This window comes from Sorex fumeus, unplaced genomic scaffold (genome assembly GCF_029834395.1).
Source record: "Sorex fumeus unplaced genomic scaffold, SorFum_2.1 ptg000098l, whole genome shotgun sequence".
Taxonomy (NCBI): Eukaryota; Metazoa; Chordata; class Mammalia; order Eulipotyphla; family Soricidae; genus Sorex; species Sorex fumeus.
This window is the reverse complement of record NW_026606155.1, coordinates 84052992-84079261: the sequence shown is the minus strand read 5'-3', so window position 1 is coordinate 84079261 and position 26270 is coordinate 84052992. Positions and strand designations below refer to the sequence as shown.

The window sequence follows — 26270 nt, the reverse complement described above, 5'->3', positions numbered from 1 at the left end:
CAGTAGTTCTCAGATGTTTGTGTTTATACAGTTTCAGAATTATTGCTGGCATTCGGATCTGGTGCTCAGTGGTACTCTGGTAAGGAGGAGGGCCATCCAGAGCTTCACTCAGGTTGCTGGTCCCAGTCCTTGCTTATTGACTCAGAGTCTCACAGTGGGGTCTGGGCACAGGGTGTATTCTCATGGGCCTTATAGGCATGTTTGAGGTATGCTGGAGTTCAAAAACTTCATATTCAAGTGAGTGAAGAGTCAGAGAGACAGAGCAAAGGGCTTGATTAAAGAGGTGTGGAAATGTGGAATGCTGCCTATTTTCAGTGCCATATTCTTTTTGACCCCCTGATTATTTTGAAAGATTATACAAGTGTACCTGAAAACATGGATCTCTGGGTTAAGGGATTAATAAGAAGTTACTTCATGGTTCCTTGCCTCTTGGTAACAAATGATAGAGGGTTTTTGAGGAAACTCCATAGCATTTCTCAAAATGGTTGTTACAATTTACATTCCCACCAACCATGAGCAAAAGTTCCTTTTTCTTCACATTCCTCTCCAAGATTCTTGTTGCTTTTAATATTGACATTCTCTATGATGTGAGATGGTATCTCTTTGTGGTCAAATTTGCATATCCCTTTTGATCAGTTGTGATGAGCATTTATTCAAAAGCCTCTTGGTAATCTGTTTGTTCTCTTTGGAGAAGTATTTATTCAAATTGTCTGCCCATTCATTTTTTTTTTTTGCAAAACACCGACATAGAAAATTACATCTGTCCTGATGTTTATAGCATGCTTATTATAGATAAAATATGGAAGGAACTGAAATGCTCATTGGAAGATGACTGGATAAAGATGTGGTACAGTGTGCACTGGGATACTGTTTAGCTACAAAAGATGAAATGCTGTCATTTCCCACAAAATGGAAAGGAATTGTGCAAAGTGAAATAAGGCAGAAGGAAAAAGACAACTACTGGATAATATCATCTTAGCATGCAATATAAAGATGTATAATCAATGAAGTAACAAAGCAAATTAAAGAAAAAAATCAGTAGACATGGATAACAAAACTAAGGTTACCTGAGAAGGTATGGGGTGGGGATGGAGGGATGATAGTGGGGAAGATTTTGGCTCGAGAAACTTCAGAGTGAGAGATCTATGGAAAGTTTCATTTTAGATATAGGATAGTCTGAGAAATATCCCCTTATATCACTTAGAAATAAAATCATGGGGCTGGAGGTATATAGTACAGTGGATAGGGCATTTGCCTTGAATGCAACCAACCCAGGTTCGAATTCCCAGCATCCCACATGGTCCCTCGAGCACTGCCAGGAGTGCAGAGCCAGGAGTAACCTTTGTGCATCACTGGGTATAACCCAAAAAAAGAAATAGAAAAGAGAAAATCAGCTCCAAAGAGTATGGTCTTAACGATTTCAGTTTTGCTACAAACAATGCGATATTTTCATTCTACAGTATTTTTTCTTTTCAGAGCTCACATTTCTTAGCGACAAAGACTTGTGATGACTTTAGGCTAGATCATTAGATAGACGAAGAAACAGAGGTTAATTGATTGAGGCCATTTTCATCAGGAATCAAAAACACAGATTCAAAACTCTTGAATTCTGCCAAGCCCAAGTTGCTTTGTGTCTTACACAGCTGCCTTTCCTAACTGGAAAATTCCCTAACTCTCGTGCATTGTCTTTGTGATGAGCCTGAAGTCCACAGAAACTGTGGTTCAACCCAAAGGCCAAGCTGATAAGGCCCAGAGTAGGATGTGCCCTCAGGCTTGCTCTCTTTAGGTATCCCTTCCCCTCTTCCTGCCTTTTAGCTCGTTGAGGATTTTTTCCCCCATCATCTTTAAAGTGCAGTTGGATCCTTCCCCACTCAATTAGGAGTTTAGAAGTTTATGCCATTTTGAAAAGAAAAAAGATTGAGAAACAACACCAGTTTCTAAGTCTGAGATGCTTTGGAGTGGTGTGTAATGGAACATCTTAGCCTGTTCATGCCTTTTTAAAAAATTTTTCAAACTAGCATCCTGACCTTGGTGATGATGGCAGAAATATGGAAATCACTCCAGGGGAGAAGGTACTTCGAGACATCAGGGAGCAACGGGATCAGCAACATCGTCTGAGAGAGATTGATGAAAAATTAAGAAAGATGAAGGAGAATGTGGTAAGTGTTTACTTCACATTTAATTGCTTAGGGAAAGGGGATGCAGCCTTGAGGTATAGCACTGGCCTTACCTGGGTGGGACCCTGGGTTCGTATCTGTGACACGGCACACAGAGAAGGTTTAATGATGTACTAAAACACATTAGTTTCATTCGATGGTTTTATCACACTGTTTTCATGTTGAATTGATCAAGATGGGAGTTTGTCATTGAAAAAGTGAGGGGGTTGGAGAGATAGGTAGGGTGGGGACCTTTCCTTGCCTGTAGTCAATCAGGGTTCAATCCCTGACATCCCATATGGTCTTCTGAGCATTGCCAGGAGTAAGGCCTGAGCATCTCTGGATGTGGTCCTCAAACACAAAAAATCTGAGTAAAAGCCAAAAAAATTGTCATAGAATTAAAAGTCGTATTCTTGGGCTGGAGTGATAGCACAGCGGGTAGGTCATTTGCCTTGCATGCGGCTGACCTGGGTTCAGTTCCTCCATCCCTCTTGGAGAGCCCAGCAAGCTACCGAGAGTATTCTGTCCACACAGCAGAGCCTGGAAAGCTCCCCATGGTGTATTTGATATGCCAAAAACAGTAACAATAAATCTCACATTGGAGACGTTACTGGTGTCTGCTTGAGCAAATTGATGAACAACGTGATGACAGTGCTACAGTGTTATTCTTAATTTACGTGACATAATAAACCTGTGAACTACTAGCTACAGTCAGAATAATAATCTGTATAATGATATTGTGGGAAAAGTGAAAGGTAATAATAATTTCTCATAAAATCATCTTTATATATTAGATTTTCTTTTTCACAGTTCATAGGGTGTTACTACTCATCAATTAGTGTGATACATTCTAAGTCCTTCTTGAGCGTATTTCATGTTTGAATTGCTTGTGATTTAAGTTGCTGATGAGAAAAAAAATCTTTAATCCACTGAATTAATTGTGAGCTGGCTGGCATTCTAAACCTATTGGAAATTCTCTGTAATATGATTTTCTAGTTGCCCATAGGATGTGTCCAATTTGATTTCATCTATAATTAAACATGGCAAGGCTGCGCTTGTGATCTCCTTGTGTTCTCTCTTAGAGCTAGTCTTGGCCTAATGGCCAGCGGTGCCCTCATACTGCCTTCTAAATTCTATCATCTTGGTGTTCTTCAGTCTTCAGTAAGTGAAAACTAGCAAGCTTAATGTGTTTCCAGATCCTTGTAACTTTAAAAATCTCTCTCAAGCCAGAGAGATGATATGAGTAAGCTCACCTGGGTTGGATCCCTGGCACTCCATATGGTTCCCTTAGTTCAAGCAGAAGTGATTCTTGAGCACAGAGCCAGAAGAAAGCCCTGAGCACAGCTGGGTGTGGCCCCAAACCAAACCAAACCAAACCAAAAGAAAAACACCAAAACTCCCAAAACAAAGCAAAACTTCCTTCCCTCCATATTTTCTTGTGGTCCTCACTTGTTTTACTTTTCAGCACTGTCACCTCCTTCCTATCCATTTACACCCTGGCTGCTCTTTTTTTTTTTTTCCTCTCTATTCCCGTTTATATGCTGCTCCAGAGTAAGCATCAAGAAGTGCTTAAAAAAAGATGTGCTTTTGACTAAGTCCTAATCTTGCAGTCATGAGAGTACCAACCCCAGCTGAGATTCAACCCCTGAGCTGCATTTCCATTAGTCAGCCCTTGAGAGCAGCTGGTACCAGGAGCCCAAGACCGGGCCACGTAGTGGGAATCAGGCGGCGATCTCAAGGGCAGGTGTGCACTGTGCTTTTTATGGCTCATTGTTGTTGACTTTTTTTTTTTTTTGGCATTTTGGGTCAGACCAGGTAATGCTCAGAGTTTCTCCTGGCTAAGCACTCAGGAATTACTCCTGGTGGTGCTCGGAGGACCACGTGGGATGCCAGGGATCAAACTCTAATTGGCCATGTGCAAGGCAAATGCCCTCCCCGCTGTACTGTATCTCTAGCCCCTGCTGTTGACTTTTTAACAGGGAAATTTAATGGAAGTTACACTTCGGGAGACCTACTTTTATTTTCAGAGGAGTGTTTTCTCTTTGAGTTTGTTGATATGGGGGTAAGTAGAAGTTTGAATGGTTAGAAAGTGTAAAGAAGGACTGGAGAGAGAGCACAACAGGTAAGGTGCTTGCTCACACCCTGGTTCACAGGGTGTGGCCTCGGGGGCTCCTAGCACTGCTGGATGCAGTCCTGGGGCCTCTGAGCAACACAAGGGGTGCCTGTGTGATCCCTTTTGCAGCAGGACCTGAACAGCACCGCATCCTTGGGCCTTGCCTTGAACTGTAGGCCCCAGTGATTGAGTATTGGTGGGGGTGGGGAGAGGTGGGGAAGGGAGGTGTGGCCTCTGGGTCTTTTGAGCACTGTTTGGGAGATCTCTCTCCACATCCCCACACTGCCCACCCCCTCCACCCTCAAGTGTAAAGGAGCTCTTGTCCAATTGGTGTCTTGGTGGTGATGGGACATGCAAACTAGATGCAGTAAATAAAATATTTGTGGGTCGGTTTTCAAAACAACTCGTCACATCTCAGCCCACACCTCCTAATTCAAGGCAGACAACACTCCATAAGTCTGTCCTACTATTTTTTCACTGTTCAATGTTGCACACATTTAGCTATTCTTTCTACTATGTTTCTGTTACTATTATTATTATTATTTTTGATTCAAAATATCAGTCTACTTAAGAAGTATTTTATCATCTTACACCCCCATGTTTCATGTATTTATCATCATATTACAATAATGTAAAACAGTTATAGCATTTCAATTCTAGTTCAAGTCCATCCAGTAAAAATTCCAGAATTTTAGAGGTCTAGTTTTCTTTTTTTTTCTTTTTTTATTAGTGAAAAACCATGAGGTACAGTTATAGGCTTACAAATTTTGTGCTTGGGTTTCAGTTATACAATGATCAAGTGCCCATCCCTCCACCAGTGCCTGTCATCCATCCCCATGGGTCCCAGCATCCCCCCCCCAACCCTCATCCCCCTCCCCCCCCCCCCCCCCGTCCCATCCTGCCTCTGTGGCAGGGTATTCCCCCTTGTTCTCTCTCTCTTCTTTTGGGTACTGTGTTTTGCAAGAGAGGCTTTGAGTGGCAATCATGTTTGGTCTATCGACTACTTTTAGCATGCTTCTCCCACCCTGGGAGGGCCCTCACAACACCCTTCATTTGGTACTCTCTTCTCTATCTGAGCTTCCTTTTCACCTAGAGCCTGTGGCTGGCCTTCCATTCATGGAGCAAAATTCCTGGTACTGATCTCAGCCATTCTTGGGTGTTACTCTCCCTTTTTGTTGCTTTATGTTCCCCAGATGAATGCAATCTTTCTGTGTCTATCCCGCTCTTTCTGACTCATTTCGCTTAACATGATACTTTCCATGTAGTACCACTTGTATGTAAATTTCATAACTTCATCTTTTCTAACAGCTACTTAGTACTCCATTGTGTAAATGTACCAAAGTTTCTTTAACCAGTCATCTGTTCTTGGGCACTCAGGTTTTTTCCAGATTCTGGCTATTGTAAAGAGTGCTGCAATGAACAAACAATTGCAGATGTCACTTCGACTATACCTTTTTGCCTCTCTGGGATATATTCCCAGGAGTGCTATAGCTGGGTCAAATGGCAGATCAAATTCTAATTTTTTGAGAGTCGTCCATACTGTTTTCCAAAAGGGTTGGACCAGCCGGCATTCCCACCAGCAGTGAAGGAGGGTCCCTTTCTCGCCACATCCGCGCCAGCACCGGTTGCTTTTGTTCTTGTGGATCTCTGCCTAACACCATGCACAAAAGTAAGATCAAAATGGATTTATGACCTCAACATCAGACCAGAATCCATAATGTTTATTGAAGACAAAGTCGGCAAAACTCTCCATGATATTGAAGCTAATGGTATCTTCAGAGATGTCACGCCACTGGCCGAGCAAGTGAAAACAGAGATAGACAAATGGGACTATCTTAAACTAAGAAGCTTCTGCACCTCAAAAGAAACATTGACCAAAATACAAAGACAGCCTACAGAATGGGAAAGGATATTCACCAAGTACACATCCGACAAGGGGTTGATATCAAGGATATACAAGGTACTGGTTAAACTCCACAAGAAGAAATCACCCAACCCCATCAAAAAATGGGGTGAGGAAATGAACAGAAACTTTCGCAAAGAAGAAATTCGAATGGCAAAAAGGCACATGAGAAAATGCTCTACATCACTAATCATCAGAGAGATGCAGATCAAAACCACAATGAGATATCATTTCACACCACAGAGACTGACCCACGTCCACAAGAGGTCTAGTTTTCGACCTAACTAAGTATATAGAACTCACTACACTCACCACCATAGTACTAGGACTTCGCAGTCATGGGAAACAGCCTCTGCCCATTCCTTCCTCTCACTTCCCTTTACTCCTATTGCTGCCTAGTGTTTCATCAAGTCTTGGAGTTAATCTGATTGTCTTTACAGTTTGTTTTAATCACTTGGATTACACACATGAATGAAACCATTTAGTGTGTAATTGTCTATTACTTCCTTGTTGCACTTAGCACAGTAACCTCAAGTTCCATCTAGTATGCTCCAAATGGTACAGTTTTCTCTTTTTTTGAATAGAGGAGTCTTCCACTGAGTATATATGCCACAGTTTCTTTATTCAGTCATCTGTGTACGGACATTTAGTTTGATCTTGTGTGTGTATATGTGTGTGTGTGTGGGGGGGGAGTTTACCAAGCACTGCTCAAGGTTCCTGGGTACCACTCTTTGCAGTCTGATGCCTAGTACTTAGGAGATACAGTATTGCCTGGGCGTACTAGTGCTGGGGGGTCAGGCTTGGGGCATCATGCTTGCCAGACATGCTCCACCCTTTTGGGATTTCTGGCCCAGGTTCCACATCTTTATTACTGTGAATAATGCTGTTTTGAAATAGGGGTGAAAATATCTTTTGAATTAGCATTTCCATGTTCTTTGGAGAAATGCCAGAGAGTGGTATGGCAAATACGGTAAATCATATTTTTTCCCAGTGTCATAGGACAAAATGAATAGTTTGAGGATTTGGCAATATAAAAATATTATATTGGAAATAGGTGATATAACATAAAAATTAAATTTCTAGATAGATTCTAAATAGGTAAAGGTAAAGGTAAAGGGCCTCCCGTTGATCGTCGATTTGCTCGAGCGGGCCCAGTAACGTCTCCAATGGAGACTTTGTTATTACTGTGTCTGGCATATCGAATACTCTTGGTAGCTTGCCGGGCTCTCCGAGAGGGGTGGAGGAATTGAACTCGGGTCGGCCATGTTGGCCGCTTGTAAGGCGAACGCCCTATTCTAAATATCAACTATAAATATAACTGTATATATATAAATACTGGAAGAACCTGAAGGGAAATAGACTATGGAATTAACAGCTTTGTTATCTTCTCATTTCTATTTATTTTATTATTAAAGAGGAGTCATAATGGAAACAATTTTATTATTGTTTATATTTATTTTTGGACATAATAGAATATGAATTTTTGAAATAATTTAAACAAATAGGAACAATGATTTAGTCTAATTTATGGGCAGTTCCATTGTGATTATAAGACTAAAAGGATTTAAAAAAATAAATTTTGAATTTAATTTATAGGGTCAGGCAAAATCTCTTTAACAAAGCTACATAATCTAGCTTTAACAAACTATTTTAAAATTCGATTTTTTAAAATTTTTTCCAAGAAAGAATCACTAAATTGATCTCATCTCATTGACTTTTTAAAATATTCTCAAAGATGTTTTGTTGGTATTGTTAGGGAAAGCTTTTCACGGTTCCAGTCATTCTAAATGCATTGATCACACTTTTTAGGTCTTTATTGTGTCTTTTTTTCTCTGTTTGGTCTTTATTCATTTTTTTCCATAATCTGAAGTCTACTATTCCTATCCACATTCTTTACCTTCTCCGTTTCTTGGAAACCACTGAGTTTGGCTTTGGTTGGTGAACTGCATTGTCTTTGTTGCTTCACAATGTTTACTATCCTAAGCCTTGTTGCTGAGTGTTGAGGATAAGAATGTTTCACAAAGGATGATCACTCCTTGTGTTCTGATTTTTATTTTGACAGGCTTTTGTCATTTAATTTAGTGTAGGCATACACTGACTACAGTCAGGAGGCTCTTCTGCTCAGTGAATAGATGGAGGGTCTACCTTCAGTTGCTAAACATGCTGTAGGTTAGGAATTACAGAATGTGACAGTCAATGCAGACTAAGAGGTCACCTGAACCCATTCCATATGTTAGAACTCAAGGTTTTGAACAATTAGATGATTTTTTTTCAAAGACTGACAATTAGTGGTAGACTCGGTCAATTCTCAATTCTTTGGCACTTCAACTGTGTACTTTCCATTAAATTCAACTTCTGTAAGCATACTTACACAGTTCAGTCGATTTTCAGCCAAGGTTTGGGGCCATTTACAGACGTGGGCTTCTTTCTGAAATCTTCAAGCTATTTCCAGCTGTTTACATATCTTTCTGAAATTCAAAGGAATTCCAAACATACCTGACATGTTTTTAGTTAAACTGGAGGAATAGTGTGTTCTGATACTCATTCATTAAGGATAGAGCTAGAAAAGTATTGTACTGTCTCTTTGATGCCATTATTTAGAACTAGAGAAATTAACCTTTTTTTCCTTTGTAGCATTTTAGAAAGATGAATAAAATGATAACACAAAAAGTAAAACTGGCATTTTTACAGACTGTAAAAACTATTCTTCCTTCTGCAGGTATGTATGGTAATGTGCAAATTATTTGCACATTAACAGTTAAGAAAACCTTAAAAGAATTGTCCTCATAATCATAGGCAAAGAAACACATTTTGGAACAGCAAGTAGAACATTAAATTTTCAGAAACACTTAAGTATTTATTTGATGCAAAAATTTTGACAATATTTTTTGCAATTGAATAGTACTATTAAATTGTTGAGATGCAGCCATCTAATGGTTGCATGTAGTGGTCACAGGCACATGACTGGTGTTAGGATTTGTTGTGGGATAAATAAATGAGCTAGTAACATTTTAAAAGCTATTGATATGCTTTTTTTTTTTTATCCCAACCAGCCCCCTTCTGGCTGTGTTTAATATTTGAATATGGTATAAGATAACTGGAGAACAAAGTTGTTGTATGTTGGGAATAAGAATTTATGGATACTTGTATGTCTTTTCATTAAGTTACTGTATTTCAGTGATCACTGTTAACCCATTTATAAAATACATTCTTAGACCTCAGATTCAAATACTTTGAATTAGGAGGGAATATAATATACCATTGATTCTGCTTACATAATACAGGTGAATGTTAGGGTATTAAGGAATTTCTTTTGGGATTATGACCTTCCATGTACTATGGTAGTGCAGATATATTGGTATATAATGTGTAGGCATTACGTTGTATCTAAATGACAGCACATTCATGTTATATTGCTTAGCTTGAAGTTCTTTTTTATTATTATTATTATTATTATTATTATTTTTGCTTTTTGGGTCACACCTGGCGATGCACAGGGGTTACTCCTGGCGGTGCTCAGGGGACCATATGGGATGCTGGGAATCGAAGCCGGATCGGCTGCGTGCATGGCAAACGCCCTACCCGCTGTGCCATATCTCCAGCCCCAAAGTTCTTTTTTATTTTTAATAATTTTTTAAATTTAAATGACTGTGAGTTATGAAGTTATTGATAATTGGTTTTGAGGCAACAATATTTTGACACAAATCCCACCACCAGTGTCAACTTCCCTTCATAAATGTTTCCATGCTTTCCCCCCCCCTCCCCCAATCACCACCTTGACAGGCACATTTCAAAGTTCTGTGGTTGCAGTTTAGAGATCATGTTTTCAGTTTTATTTTTTTTTTAAATTGAATAACTGTGAGATACACCATTACAAAATTGTTCACAACTGGGATTTAGTCATACAATGTTCTAACACCTTCCCTTCACCATTGTACATATCCCACAATCAGTGGTCCCCAGTTTTCCTCCTGCTCCCTTTCCACCCTTCCTCCTCCCCCCCCTTCCCTCGCCCCAGCCTACCTCTGTGGAAGGCACTTTTCTTTTCTCTCTCTCTCTCTCTCTCTCTCTCTCTCTCTCTCTTTTCTTTCTCTCTCGGGCATTATGGTTATGGTTTGCAATACAGGTAATGAAAGGTTATATTTATACTTTGAAGTTCTCTTAAAATAAAACTATTTGAATGTTAACTGTGTTTTATAATATTGTTTATTTTCCCCTAAAGCTTTATTGTTCTTGAAAAAGGTTCTAAAAATAGTTGATTAGGCTACTATTTAGGTTTTAGAATTATTTGCCTCTTGCATTTGAATTAATCTTCAAAAGACACTGGTTGAGGTCATATGCCCTGGGCATGGTTATTTGGAACAAATATGTGTACAGTGATTCAGTGAATAAGAATATGATTATGTAAAGTAAAATAGCACTGTAGCACTGTCCTCCCATTGTTCATTGATTTGCTCGAGCAGGTACCAGTAACGTTTCCATTGTGAAACTTATTGGCATATTGAATATGCCAGGGGGAACTTGCCAGGCTCTGCCATGTGGGCGGGATACTCAAGAATTAAATGTTGGTTTTGGATTTCTGCTATTTTACCTATTGACCCTGGAAGTATTTCTACTGAAAGTCAGATAGTTAAGAAATTGGTTTCTGTGTTCTGGAGTCGTGGCCGTGCTGGAGAGCCGCTCGCGGGGGGCAACCGGTGGCCTCGGTAGGGCGTGAAGGGCGGAGCGAAACGCCCCCCTTCCCATGAGGTTTTAGTCGCCCCCACACTCCCGGCTCATACCTGCTGTCCACAAGGCTCCCATGTGGCCGCCATCTTTCTTTCCAGAGAGGAGAGGGCGAATGGGGCAACACCCTTTCCCCTCCGGCAGACTTGATGGGCTGGATCAACGCATAGTCCGTTCACTTTTCTGCTCCAAGCTGCTGGGTTCTGCATTAAGTCCTTGTGCTTCTGGGGCCATGGCCGTGCTGGAGAGCCGCTCGCGGGGGGCGACTTGTGACCTCGGTAGGGCGTGAAGGACGGACCGGAACGCCCCCCGACCCATGAGGTTTTAGTCGCCCCCACACCCCCGGCTCATACCTGCTGTCCACAAGGCTCCCACGTGGCCGCCATCTTTCTTTCCAGAGAGGAGAGGGCGAATGGGGCAACACCCTTTCCCCTCCGGCAGACTTGATGGCCTGGATCAATGCATAGTCCGTTCACTTTTCTGCTCCAAGCTGCTGGGTTCTGCATTAAGTCCTTGTGCTTCTGGGACCGTGGCTGTGCTGGAGAGCCGCTCGTGGGGGGCAACTGGTGACCTCGGTAGGGCGTGAAGGACGGACCGGAACACCCCCCTTCCCATGAGGTTTTAGTTGCCCCCACACCCCTGGCTCATACCTGCTGTCCACAAGGCTCCCATGTGGCCGCCATCTTTCTTTCCAGAGGGAGGAGGGCGGAAGGGAGCAACACCCTTTCCCCTCTGGGCAGAAATGATTGCCTGGATTAACGCATAGTCCTTTCACTTTTGTGCTCCAAGCTGCTGGGTTCTGCATTAAGCCCTTGTGCTTCTGGGGCTGTGGCCGTGCTGGAGAGCCGCTCGTGGGGGGCAACTGGTGACCTCGGTAGGGCGTGAAGGACGGACCGGAACGCCCCCCTTCCCATGAGGTTTTAGTCGCCCCCACACTCCCGGCTCATACCTGCTGTCCACAAGGCTCCCATGTGGCTGCCATCTTTCTTTCCAGAGAGGAGAGGGCGAATGGGGCAACACCCTTTCCCCTCCGGCAGACTTGATGGCCTGGATCAACGCATAGTCCGTTCACTTTTCTGCTCCAAGCTGCTGGGTTCTGCATTAAGCCCTTGTGTTTCTGGGGCTGTGGCCGTGCTGGAGAGCCGCTCGTGGGGGGCAACTGGTGACCTCGGTAGGGCGTGAAGGACGGACCGGAACGCCCCCCTTCCCATGAGGTTTTAGTCGCCCCCACACCCCCGGCTCATACCTGCTGTCCACAAGGCTCCCATGCGGCCACCATCCTTCTTTCCAGAGAAGAGAGGGCGAATGGGGCAACAACCTTTCCCCTCCGGCAGACTTGATGGCCTGGATTAACGTATAGTCCTTTCACTTTTCTGCTCTAAGCTGCTGGGTTCTGCATTAAGTCCTTGTGTTTCTGGGGCTGTGGCCGTGCTCCAAACTTAACTCTGACTTTCAGGGAGAAAGATTGGGTGGTTTACTTCTCATTGATCACTTTGTATATAGAGAGATGTCGCGCGGCCGCGTAAGCGGCCGCACGGTTTTGAGAAAAAGTCCTCGTTCCCGCATACTCGAGCTGTGTTTGTACCTTCAGTATTTTTTAGACATAGTACATTTTTGTTTTTGGGTCACACCTGCCTGTGCTAAAGGCTTATTCCTGACTGTGTACTCAGAGATCACTACTGACAGGCCTGGGAGAACTTATGGGATGCCGGGGATTGAATCTTGGTAGGCCACAAGTAAGGCAAATGCCCTACCTGTTGCACTACCACTCTGGCCATGAAATATAATACATTTAAAATTATTATTTCCCTATATATATTATCACTTGATCACTTGACATCCCATTACTCATTGATTTGCTCGAGTGGGCACCAGTAACATCTCTATTCGTCCCTGTTGAGTGCTAGTGCAGCCCAATGGCATCTGCTGGCTCCAGTAATACAAAGAGCCTCAAACCAATTCCTCGCTCCAGGAATGCCAAGAGCCAAAACCAAAATCATTCAGGGTCTTGACGAAGAAGTCTGACCATCTCGTAGGTGGGCAGTCACGTGATCTTTTTTTTTTTTTATTAATTTTTATTAGTGAAACACCATGAGGTACAGTTGTAGGTTTACAGATTTTTGTGCTTGGGTTTCGATTATACAATGATCAAGTACCCATCCCTCCACTAGTGCCCATTTTCCACCACCATGGATCCCAGTATCCCTCCCACACCTATCCCCCCCCTCATCCCACCCTGCTTCTGTGGCAGGGCATTCCCTTTTGTTCTCTCTCTCTTTTTGGGTGTTATGGTCTGCAAAAGAGGCAGTGAATGGAAATCATGTTCAGTCCATAGTCTACTTTCAACATGTATCTCCCCTCCTGGGAGGATCCTCCAAACACCCTTTATTTGATGCTCCTTTCTCTGTCTGAGCTGCCCTTTCCCTTAGAATGCCCGGCTGGCCTCTAAGCCATGGAGTAATCCTCCTGGTACTGATCTCGGCTATTCTTGGGTATTAATCTCCTATTTTGTTACTTTATGTCCCCCAGATGAATGCAATCTTTTTATGTCTATCCCTCTCTTTCTGACTCATTTCGCTTAGCATGATACTTTCCATGTAGTACCACTTGTATGTAAATTTCATGACTTCATCTTTTCTAACAACTACATAGTACTCAATTGTGTAGATGCACCAAAGTTTCTTTAACCAGTCATCTGTTCTTGGGCACTCAGTTTTTTTCTAGATTCTGGCTATTGTAAAGAGTGCTACAATGAACAAACAAGTGCAGATGTCACTTTGACTATACTTTTTTGCCTCTCTGGGATATATTGCCAGGAGTGGTATTGCTGGGTCAAATGGGAGCTCAATTTCTAATTTCTTGAGAATGGTCCATACTGTTTTCCAAAAGGGCTGAACCGGTCGGCATTCCTACCAGCAATGAAGGAGTGTCCCTTTCTCGCCACATCCGTGCCAGCATCCGTTGCTTTTGTTCTTTTGGATGTGGGCCAGTCTCTGAGGTGTGAGATGGTATCTCATTGTGGTTTTGATCTGCATCTCCCTGATGATTAAGGATGTAGAGCATTTTCTTATGTACTTTTTTGCCATTCGGATTTCTTCTTTGAGAAAGTTTCTGTTCATTTCATTGCCCCATTTTTTTTTATGGGATTGGATGTTTTCTTCTTGTGGAGTTCAACCAGTACTTTATATATCCTTTATATCAACCCCTTGTCAGATGTATATTCGGTGAATATCCTTTCCCATTCTGTAGACTGTCTTTGTATTTTGGTCACTGTTTCTTTTGAGGTGCAGAAGCTTCTTAGTTTAAGGTAGTCCCATTTATCTATCTCTGTTTTCACTTGCTCGGCCAGTGGTGTGACATCTTTGAAGATACCATTAGCTTCAGTGTCATGGAGGGTTTTGCCAACTTTGTTTTCAATGTACCTTATGGTTTCCAGTCTGATGTTGAGGTCTTTAATCCATTTTGATCTTACTTTTGTACATGGTGTTAGGCAGAGTTCTGAGCCCATTTTTTGCATGTAGCTGTCCAGTTTTGCCAGCACCATTTGTTAAAGAGGCTTTTCTTACTCTACTTCACATTTCTTGCACCTTTATCAAAGATTAGATGACCATATGATTGAGGGGAGATGTCAGTGTATTCAACCCTGTTCCATTGGTCTGCAGCTCTGCCTTTGTTCCAGTACCATGCTGTTTTAATTATTACTGCTTTTTAGTAGAGTTTGAAATTAGGGAGATTGATTCCTCCCATTTTCTTTTTCCCCAGAATTGCTTTAGCTATTAGTGGGGGCTTATTTTTCCATATGAATTTCAGGAGTGTTTGCTCCATTTTGACATTCCATGGAATCCAGTAGGTAACAGCTCTATTCCAGTGGTTGTCTCCAAATCGCATTACATGTCCAGTCCATCTGATTTTCGACACCTTGGCAAACGAGACAGCATCCTTGATTCTCAATCGTTGATGGAGGTTGGAACTCCAGATTCTTTCTCTCACTTGAGTCAAGCGTGATACTCCAAGCATAGCTCTTTTGATTCTTCTTTGGGAGACCTGAATAGCGTTCTCATCCTGTTTTTGTAGGGCCCAGGTCTCTGAGGTGTATGTTAATGGAGGAAGAATAGTAGAATTGAAGAGATGTGGCTTGACTGGAGGTTCTTTGTCCTCTTAGCTATTTCTTCGACGCTCTTGAAGGCGTTCCAAGCTGCTCTCTTCCTCCTGCGCAACTCAGGTACCAGGTCATTCGTTAATGTTGAGTTCTTGACCTAGTTACACATAACTGTCCGTTCGGAGATGTCTGTTCCATTCAGAGTGAATGGAATGTCAGGAATGAGTCCGTTTCTCATAAACATTGTCTTCACGAGATTCAGTTGCAGTCCAACTTTTCTACACTCATTGTCGAAGTCAGCAAGCTTTTGTGCTGCTTGGCTGATGTTTGGTATTATTAGAATGATATCATCAGCGAAGCGGAGGTGGTGTTTTTGCTGACCATCTATCTTCATTCCCATTCCTTCCCATTCCAGTTGTCGCATGGCGTTCTCAAGGGTGGCACTGAAGAGTTTCAGTGAAATGGTATCACCCTGCTGAACCCCTCTCTTGATGTCAATGATCACTTCCTTGTAGAATGGTGAGATCCTGGTAGTGAATCCGTGATATAGTTCATGGAGGATCCTGATGTATTGAGTTTGAACTCCCTGTTTGGCTAGGGCTTTGATGACCACTTCAGTCTCCACAGAATCAAAGGCCTTCTTTAAATCAATGAACGTTAGACAGAGTGGCATCTTGAACTCCTGAGAAACCTCAATGAGCTTGGTTACCATGTGGATATGGTCGATTGTGTTGAATCCTTTACGGAACCTGGCTTGCTTGCATGGTTGTCCTTCATCTAGTGTTCTGCCAATCCTATTCAGGATGACTCCAGTGAACAGCTTGTAGACAACAAGTAAGAGGCAGATCGGGTGATAGTTGCCAATATTGTGGATGTCTCCCTTCTTGTACAGTAGTTCAGTCTAACGGGTTTTCCATTGGGACGGAACCTTGCATTCAGACAGGTAGTGTGTGAAGAGCCAAGCCAATGTATCGATGAGTACTGATGGAGGTTCTTCAGGTGTTTGGGTCTGACCTTGTCTGGGCCAGGTGCTATTCGCTTCTTTACCAACGAAATGGTGTGTCGGATTTTGGAAGGGAGAAATTGGAAATGACATAACCATTCTGCAGAATTTGGTATGTGGGCAGGTGGACGTGGCTATGGAAGCAATCCGAGTAGAAGTCATGGATAATCTTCTCCATTGCCCTTCTGGAAGATGTGATAGATCCATCAGGATGTCGGAGGGCAGTCATCTTGGTCTTGTAGTTGGCGAAGGACAGGTGGGCATTGTGAATGCTTTTCCGGTTTCTGCCACATCTGCCAGCACTGCTGCTCTTCTCTCCTTGAGGTCTTCCTTTATCACTTCTCTGCACTGCTTTGCGAGCTTGGACGTTCACTTGCGGTTGCCTGAGGCTTGCGCCAAGCCATGCTGGTGAATGGGCTTGAGAGTTTTTGAAAATAGGCGTCTTTTTGTGGCTGTCTTTCTCTTGGCTTTCCTCACATAATCATGGAGGTGCTGAACCAGTCGATCAGATTCTTCATTAATGTTGTCAATGACGGCATCTTCTCATGATGCCACAGTAGTGCCAAAGAGCTCCCAGTTGGTGATCATTCTGCGAGTTCTCTTCTTAAGCTTTTCAGTCCTTTCTTCTCGCTCTGTGAAGTAGAATTTTGCATGAAGGAGATGGTGATCTGATCCCGTTCAGAATTTTGAGACAACAGCGACATTGGTCAGGCAAAACCGTTGATTGAATATGATGTGGTCAATTTTGTTGTGGAACTGTCCACCAGGAGACTCCCATGTCCATCGTTTAGATTCGGCCTTCTGGAACTGTAGTTATCATGGATGGTCTTGGTCAACATGGTGAACTCAGTCTCTCACCCTGTTCGTTCCATTCTATGCCATGGGTCTCTCTCTCTCTCTCTCTCTCTCTCTCTCTCTCTCTCTCTCTCTCTCTCTCTCTTTCTCTATACACACACAGAGTATTTATTTGTAGTATTTTTATGGGAGGAGGGTTGGACCACATCTGGCAGTGCTCATGACTTACTCCTGGCTCTGTGCTCAGGAATCACTCTGAGCATTGTACATGGGATGATATGTAGTTCTGGGGAATGAACCGGGGTTTATTGCATACAAGTCAAATGCCTTCATCCCTGAAATATGTCTCCAGAACTATATTTTTAAAGCTTTCATTATTTTTTTCCTTTTGTTTTGCTTTTTGGCTACACCTAGCAGTGCTCAGATCTTACTGGTTCTGTGTTCAGGGTTCAATCCTTGCAGGGACTGGGGGACTGTACGTGGTGCCTGGTATTGAACCTGAGTTGGCTGCATGCAAGGCATGCACCCAAGCCTCTGTTCTAGATCTCTGGCCCCTCATTAATTTCTTAAGTTATAGCCAGATTTTTTTTACAGACTTTTACATCCTGGACCTATTTCTGGTTACTGTCTAAGGCTGTTTCTGGCCAATATAGGAATGATCTAAAGCAATGATTTTAATGTAACTGGTCAGATGACCTTTTCTCACTGGTGTGTGTATGTAGAGACAAGAAGCTTTTGCTAGAATGTAAAGCTATGTGCTTTTTGCTTCATTAAGAAAAACTTGCTTAGTGGCACATTTGATTAAATTTTGGCAGAGCTCTTTACAGCTAACTGGGAGCAAAAAGTTTGGGGATTGGCGCTGGCAGGCAGCCCATGTTTTAAGGAGTGCTGAGTGCATGCCTCCTCTGATGTGAAGGCTGTGAACCTTCTGTTCTCAGTCACCCAGCTGTGGCCATCATGTTCTTTCTTAAGTTGGCCTCATATACCTGGACATGTTCTTCCCAGACAGTGATGCCTTTGATATCATTGACCAAATGCCCTGGTCTCTGGTTTTGGACTCATTAGCATTTGGACTCATCCCTATAATAGGGAACTACAGAGGCTCTGAGGAATAGGCTCAGAGGTTATCTATATTAAATTTGTGTTTTCAACATTCTGCCTGGTTAGCACGACACCATCAGTCATCAGCACTCTAGTATTGATCGATGCTGATGTTTTAGGAGAAAACATATATGATACATGAAAAGAAATGGCCCATACCATTCTTACTAAAAATCCTATTAAAATAGTCTAGTCTTGATTTCATGTCTTCAACAATATAGAACATGTAAACAGACATGCCATCATAATAAAGCAAGATATATTATCTCTGTGGATCAAGGATTGAAACAGCAGTACAAAAAGGTACTGCTGTTCAGTCGGTTCCAGCAGACCTGAAACCAGCGGTTTGACTGATGTGAATCCAGAGTGATCCAGTGAGGCTGGGACCAGAGCCAGAATCAGAGTGTGGAACTGGGGTCAGAATGGGGTTCCCATGGCCATGGGAGGAAGTTGGGAGAAAGTTTAAACAGATTGGAAATCCTGCCTGGGCTTATGACTTATATTAAATTTCATTTTGAGAAATGAGAAAACATGGTCTTGCAGCCAGTCCCTGTGCCAACTCTGAATAGGTGAGCTTTACTACCAAGTCACAGCACACTGGATCCTTGGAGAAACTCCTCTGAGTAGAGCAAGCCGAAATTTGTATGATGGACAGAATGTTCTGGTAAAAGAAATTTTATTTTATTTATTTTTTCATGTTTAAATTGTATTTTTATTATTTATTTATTTATTTATTTATTACTTTTTAAATTGAATCACTGTGAGATAGACCCTTACAAAACTGTTCATGATTGTATTTTGTATAGTATTCTAACACCCATCCCTCCACCAGTGTACATTTCTCGGCACCAGTGTCCCCAGGTTCCCTCCCATCACCCCACCCCCCCACCCCCTGCCTGCCTCTATGGTAAGTGCTTAGGTGCTTTTCTTCTCTCTCTCTCTCTCTCTCTCTCTCTCTCTCTCTCTCTCCCCCCTTTTGGTTATTGTGATTTGCAATATCGATGCAGAAAGGTTATCAAGAATATCCCTTACCTACTTTTAACTCTCAGAGCTTGTTCTGTGTGATAATTTCCAGTTATTATTGTCATACTGGTCTCTTCTCTATCTTACCTACCCTCAGAAACACACACACTTGTGGTTAGGTCCAACCATTAGCCAGTACTCCTTACCCCTGTTTTCCCTGACCATGGATATTAGTCTTCTACTATATATATTTTTATATACCACGAATGAATGTAGTAATTCTATATCTGTCCTCCTTCTGTGTCATTTCACTCAGCATGATACTATCCATGTCGATCCATTAAAGGAAAATTTCATGACTTCATTTTTTCCTAACAGCTGATGTACCATAGTTTCTTTATCCATTTGTATGTTTTTGGGGACTCAGGTTGTTTCCGTATTCTGGCTATGGTCAATAGTGCTGCTGTGAATATGTGAGAGCAGATGGTGCTTCTGATGTGTATATACCCTAGGGTATATTCCCAGAAATGGTATTGCTGGGCCGAATAGGATCTCAACTTCTAAGTTTTTGAGAAACACCCGTATTGTTTTCACAAAAGGCCAGACCAGTTGGCTTTTCTACCAACAATGAAAGAGAGTCCCTTTCTCCCCATATCCATGCCAGCACTGATTGCTTTTGTTCTTTTGGATGTGTGCCAGTCTCTGTGGTGGGAGATGATATTTCATTATTTCGATGTGCATCTCCCCTATGATTAGTGATGTAGTGGAAGCAAAGATGTTTTTTGCTTCTAAATCTTTACAATTATACTTTACAAATAATTGTATGGATATTCAGGAATAGGACTTTATGCAGAAAAAAGTTTTCAGCTTTGGGGCTGGAGAGATTGTACAGTGAGTCGGGTAATTGCTTTGCAATGCAGCACACCTGGGATTGATCCTGGAACCCCATATTGTTCCCCAAACCCCACCAGAAGTAATCTCTGAGCACAAAGCAAGCAATAAGTCCTGAGCACTGCCAGGTGTGACCCCCAAAGCAAAATTTTCATCTTCTTTGAGTAACACCATATGAATGTAATTATTGGATTGTGTTACGCATTTAATATTAGATTCTTTTTCTAATTAAAATTTTTTTTTATAGTTTGGCTACTAGTCCATTATTAGATATACTTGCCAGTCTATTGCTTGCCTTTTTGATTTCTTAATCCTTGATGATTTCCCACTGATTCAGGAATATATATCTATATCTATGTATTGTTCTATCTGTAGCTTAGTGGCAGAAAACTTACTTGACTTAATTATGAAACCCTGGGTTCAGCCATCATACTTAAAATATATATCTCTATATATCTATATGTATATATACATAGGATCATATTTACACATGACTTTGATCAGATCAAAAAATGTTAGCATATTGGCAATTTTGTGCAGGTCAATCTAATAGAAGTCAAAGCTCTACTATTTTCTGTGTTTGTACCACCAATTAGTGACAAGTGATTGTTTTGTTTTTGAATTGATTCTAGAAGAAATTAAGTGTATATTGGAATTAAACACAGTTGAAGATATTAATACAATTTTAGCTTTTTTGGGAAAGAATTCTGCTTTATTTCATCAAACACTGAAATGTTCCCACTATTCTAAGCCTTTCAGTCATTTAAAGCTGAGTTTTAAATGAGAATTTATCTGAAAATGGCACAAAAATCCTATGTCCTAGTTTCCATTACAGAAAATCTGTTCATTCTCTGCTGAAGCTCAAAACACTTCACTTATGGATTCTCTTGCTGAGTTTATTTAGAAACAAATAGGCAGCCTAGAGGAATAGTGACTGCTTTGTGTGGACCCTTAGAGGCAGTCTTCCATCTCTACTAAAAGTCAGAGTATCTCAGATATTTGTACAGTTTTCTCTAGACCATCAAATAGCATTGCTCTATCATCTTGAGGGTCATAATTCATGACCAGATTTCCAAAACCATGGGCATCAGTATTATGGCAAAATTGATTTTACTTGTTCTGTGAACTTGAATAAGAAAATATAGATTTATACTCACATTTCTGTATATATGCAAACCTCTCTTTCAGAGGTAGGTTACAGTATCAAGCTTTAGTTCTAATGGGAGAGAATAAAACTATTTAACACTGCACAGCACACAGAGAAGGCAAAATTAAATGTAACGCACAATAAAAAATGTTCAAAGAAATATAAATATTTCCAGAGTAGATGATGATTATAGTGGAGGGATCCAGAAAGGCTCTGTGGAAAATGTGAGATCTGAGGTGGAGCTTATGGAATGAGTAGGGTGCATTTGTGAGGATGATGTGGCTATTATAGAAGAGACTGTGGAAAAGAGCCAGCCCCAGAAAAACTTGAGTCATTCAAGGGACAGGTGAGTAGGCAGTTAAGGACTTCCTGTATGAAGTTAGGATTTTATGTTAATGACACAAAGATACAGGACATTTCAGAAACTTGAATTTTGCTAAAGCAAGAATTTGAATGTCTTTCTTCAGGGTTCATTTGGTTAATAATTCAGTGATTATGCTGCTGACCCTCTGTCCACAGCTGGCATGGTTCTCCTAATTTCAACTCAGTTCCATCCGTGAGATGTTACAAGCATTGTTTCTGTTATTCTCTTTACAATTGAAAACAAAACAAAATAAAACCCTTTTTCTAGTGGCAGTGGTTATTTAAAAGCAAAGAGGGCAAAGACAGTGGTGCTTAATGAGAAGCACAGTGCTTCAGATAAATGTTGGAGGAGGGAAGGCTGCCTTTGATATTGGATCATATCGAAGGAAGGAGTTTGGAATTTTTCAAGTGAGTTGGGAAAGAAAACTCTAATTCCAAGGTTTGCTCTTATTCAGTTTGGCTGGATGGGAACTGTCAATAATAAAAATTATAAACATTGAATGGGTCCTTTTAAATTTAATTTAATTACTATTATTTTTAATATAGGAGTACTGTTATTTATTCAGTCATTGATTAAGCTAATTGAATTGGGCATGAACTCTACAAATGGGTCCTTTTTTAATACCAGTCAGTGGGAGGCTCTTAGTTTTCTGAGCATGTTTTGTCCAAGAGAGCCACATATGTACATAGGTAACCTTGAGTTTTCTAAAAATCACTTTCTTTTTAAAATATAAGTTTAAAAAATTTAATTAAAGAACTGTAATTTACTTGCATTTTGTTTCAACTCCGATCCCACCTCTAGTATCAACTTCCCTCCACCAATGTTCTCATATTCCCTCCCCCACACAAGCCCCTACTTGACAGGCACATTACAGAGTTCCGGTTGTAGCTTAGGTCTCATGTTTTAAGTGTTGTTGAGTCTGTTTTGGATACGTGGCTATACCACTCACCTATATCATCAGTATAACTGAAGCCCTGATGCCTGTTAACCCATTATTTCCTGAAGAATTGCTTTATTTTAGTTTATTTCCCCTAAAATCTCTTCTTTCTCTTTGCTTGTTGTTGTGCTGACCAGGGGTCACATACTCGGTTGTGGTGCTTGAGTTCTGGCTCCTTAACTTATATATATATATATATATATATATATATATATATATATTTGTTAGTTTTTGTGTGGATTTTCGTGCCTGGTGGTAGTGCTTGCTGGGGACTGCATTACACACACACACACACACACACACACACACACACACACACGTTTTGGGGCCACATCTGGCTGTGCTCAGAGCTTACTCCTGGCTCTGTACTCAGAGATCTCTGCTGACAATGCTCTGATGACTACATGGGGTGCTGGGAATCAAACCTGGGTCAGCTGTGTGTAAGCCAAGTACCTTATAGCTATCCTGTCTGTTTGGCCCCAATATAGTTTTTAGTTGCAATGCTTGCTCGCACTCATACTGTGGTGCTCTGGGGATTACACTCTTTTTTGTGGCGCCAGGGATTGTAAAGAACCTAGTTGCTAGTATTGGATTGGGTATATAGGACTGTGAAGGGTATCAGACTTCTGACCTCTTGCCTGCCAGTCAGGTACTTTACCACTGAGCTATTCTGGGCTCTAATTTTCTCTTTAGAAAATGATGACCAGGGCTGGGGCAGTGGTACGGTGGGTAGGGCATTTGCCTTGCACATGACTGGTCTGAGTTTGATCACTGGCATTACATTTGGTCCTTTGAGCCTGCCAGGCTTATCTCTGAGCGCAGAGCCAGGAGTAAGCCCTGAGCACATTCAGGCTTGTCTCAGCTCCCTGACCCTGCATGCAACGATGACCATTCAGTTTCTTTGCATCTGCCCTTCAAAACACTGTAACATTACTTCAAAAAGACACATACACTTATGCTCATTGCAGTGCTTAATTCAATAGCCAAAATATGGAAACAACCCAAATATCTAATGACAGATAAATGGATAAAGAAGTTTTGCTATAGATATGCAGTGGAATACTATGCAGCCATAAGAAAAATTAAAGCATTTAATTTGATGAATGTAGATGGAATTGGAGGGTATAATAATAAGTGAAATAAACCAAAGGGAGGACAATTACTGGATGATCTCACTCACATGTAATAAAAAGGGAAATAAAAAATGGTATAAATGGTTTCATATGATAACTCTTTGGCTCTGAATTACACGCCTAAGAATACCAAGTTGGGGATAGAGCAGTATGGAAAGGGTTGATGATGTGGAATGAAGGTTGGTTGGCGGCATGACCATGTATTCTCAAACCACAAATGTTAATACTACTGTCAACATTTGCCATAAGCTATAGTAATTGTTATAACTAATAATTGTGACATTTATATTAAATATAAATATATTTATATTAAACTAAAATATTCACAAGTAGTTATATTTAACCTAAAATTAATCTAAAATATGTTTATTTATTAATCTAAAATACTGTTTTGAAATACAATAATAAAATTAATGGATACTATACACATATGTGTGTGTGTGTGTGTGTGTGTGCGTGTGCAAGATGAGCACCCAACCCACTGTACTGTCTCTCAAAATACAGTATGTATTTTATGCGTATAGTAAATTTTTATACTAACCATACTTTAGATATTAACTATATATATTTATATATTCATCATATCTACATATGATGAGTGACTGCTGTATTGGTCAGTTCTGGAGGAAACCCAAATTACTTACTATACAGATGCATTGGATATATTCTAATATAAAATGAAACTTCTAAACAAAATTCCACTTTTTCAGAGTTGTAAAAAAATAGGCATTAGTAAATTTTGATGGGAATCTAATGATACTTGTGAAGAAAAACATCCCATGGAAAGTGCTTAACTATATTTTTCAAATGACCTTGACTTGGGTTGTTAGCTATGATCCTAAGAAATGATGGCCAAGTAGCTGGGATAGAGAAGAGTTCACTAAGTCAATGATGATTGGAGGGATCACTCGGGATGGGAGGTGTGTGCTGAAAGTAGATAAAGGACCACACATGATGGCCTCCGGTATCTGTATTGCAAACCATAATGCCCCAAAGTAGAGCGAGTAAGAAATTGTTTGCCATAAAGACAGGGGATGGGGTGGGATGGGGGTGGGGAGGGATGTGGACATTGGTGGTAAAAATGTACACTGGTGGAGGGATGGGTGTTCGATCACTGCATGACTGAAATTCAAACATGAAGCTTTTAAGTGTTGCTCACAGTGATTCATTTAAAAAAAAGAGAAATTATGGTTAAGAAGTGAGTTAAAATAAAGTATTCATTGAAACCACATGTGTAATATTGGAAGCAGAAAGCATACTCTCTATTTCACCTCTTAGGAACATTAAGAAGTAGGAAGCTACTTGTGATCTTTCAGAGTTGCTCACAGTATCTGTCTAAATGGTGAGAATGTACTTAACTTGTTTTATTATCAGATAAGGACTTTTTTACTTTCTTGAATTGGGAATAGATGAGACTTATTTAGATGAACTCAGACAAGGCTTGATAGCTTTATTTTTTATACCTGTTGAGCTTGATTGCAACTCAGTTTATCTGTTCCTGAATTTAGAATGTCTCAATGACCTTTCTTTGGGTACCATTGTTAATGGGATTGCTATTTATATCAGTTTGTTTAACGAATGAAGCATTAGGAAAGGTTACACCTCTATTTCAGTCAATCAGCAGCACCAGGTACTCTAACAGCAGCAACAGCCTGACCTTTCAGTTCTGCTCCTACTTAAATGTCTCCTGCGGAAATTATTAAAGAATGTTTTTGAGGGACTCTGTGGGCATACAGGCTATCTTGTGTGTATGTACATATAGAGGCAGGCTTTATGCATATGAAGAATTCTTTTGTGCTGGACTAGAAATTATAGATGACTGCTTCTGAAGATAGAGATTTTTTCTAAAGGTTTCTGCTTAATTATGTAGGCTGGTTTTGGTTTATTTAAAATGTTATTAAAATGTATCCTTATAGGGGATGGAGCGATAACACAGTGGGTAGGGCATTTGCCTTGAACGCATCCAACTCAGGTTCGATTCCCAGCATCCCATATAGTCCTCGAGCACTGCCAGAAGCAATTTCTGAGTGCATGAATAAACCAGGAGTAACCCTTGTGCATCACCAAATGTGACCCAAAAAGGAATATATATATATGTGTGTGTATATATATATATGTGTGTGTGTATATATATATATATATATCTTTCTAGTGAAAATGGTTTTAGTTAAAGAGAATTCAGGAATTCCAAAAGTTGTGAGTGAAAGCATCCATAATGTTTCTTCTTGGATAGGTGATTAGTGATTCAATCATGGTACAACTTTGGCCCTTACCCTACTCAATGCTCTTTCTACTTACATGCTCCCCACAAACCTGCGCCTCTACCACTACACACACAACCACCCCTCTCAATGTTTTTTGTCTTTTTATAATGCTGGGATTGTATTCTGCATATATCTTATAGTCTCTTTTATTTAACTGTATTTTATTGACATTCTCATGTTAATAAAATATACACAACCTTATCATTACATGCTACTATATGAGATTATATTCTGCTCCTCATCTATTAAAGTACATGACATCTATCATATATCACATGTATTATAGAATATCTTACCACATATACTATATGAGTAGAACCTCATAGTCTGAGGGTGTTTATTGAACCAGTCCTCTGTTCATTTCTACATATGTTTGGTGTTTTTTTTTCTTTTTTCTTTTTTTATCATGAGAACACTGAAGCAGTGAGTATCCCTCATGTACTTGTTGAATTCTTTACTTTGGATGCATTCCTAAGTGGAATTGCTGAGTCAGGGTATATGTGTAAAGTGCTGACTATATGTTGCCAGCTTGCCCTCCAAAAATTATGTTGAATTTATACTTGCACTAACTCAATTACACAATGCTATATCCATGCCAATGATGTCATAAACTTTTTTTAATGGACCGTCTTATGGTTTAAAAATGGTTTTGTGAGTCAGAGAGATAGGATAGCGG

The 26270-nt window shown here is 40.8% G+C and overlaps 1 protein-coding gene across 1 annotated transcript in view; it reads left to right on the top strand.

Annotated features, from left to right (window-relative positions):
• FSIP1 (fibrous sheath interacting protein 1) overlaps positions 1 to 26270 on the top strand; it is a 237606-nt gene that overhangs the window by 66797 nt on the left and 144539 nt on the right. The window contains exon 9 of the mRNA XM_056133848.1: positions 2019 to 2159. Within this exon, the coding sequence (XP_055989823.1) occupies positions 2019 to 2159 (141 nt within the window). The remainder of the gene's footprint in view (positions 1 to 2018; positions 2160 to 26270) is intronic.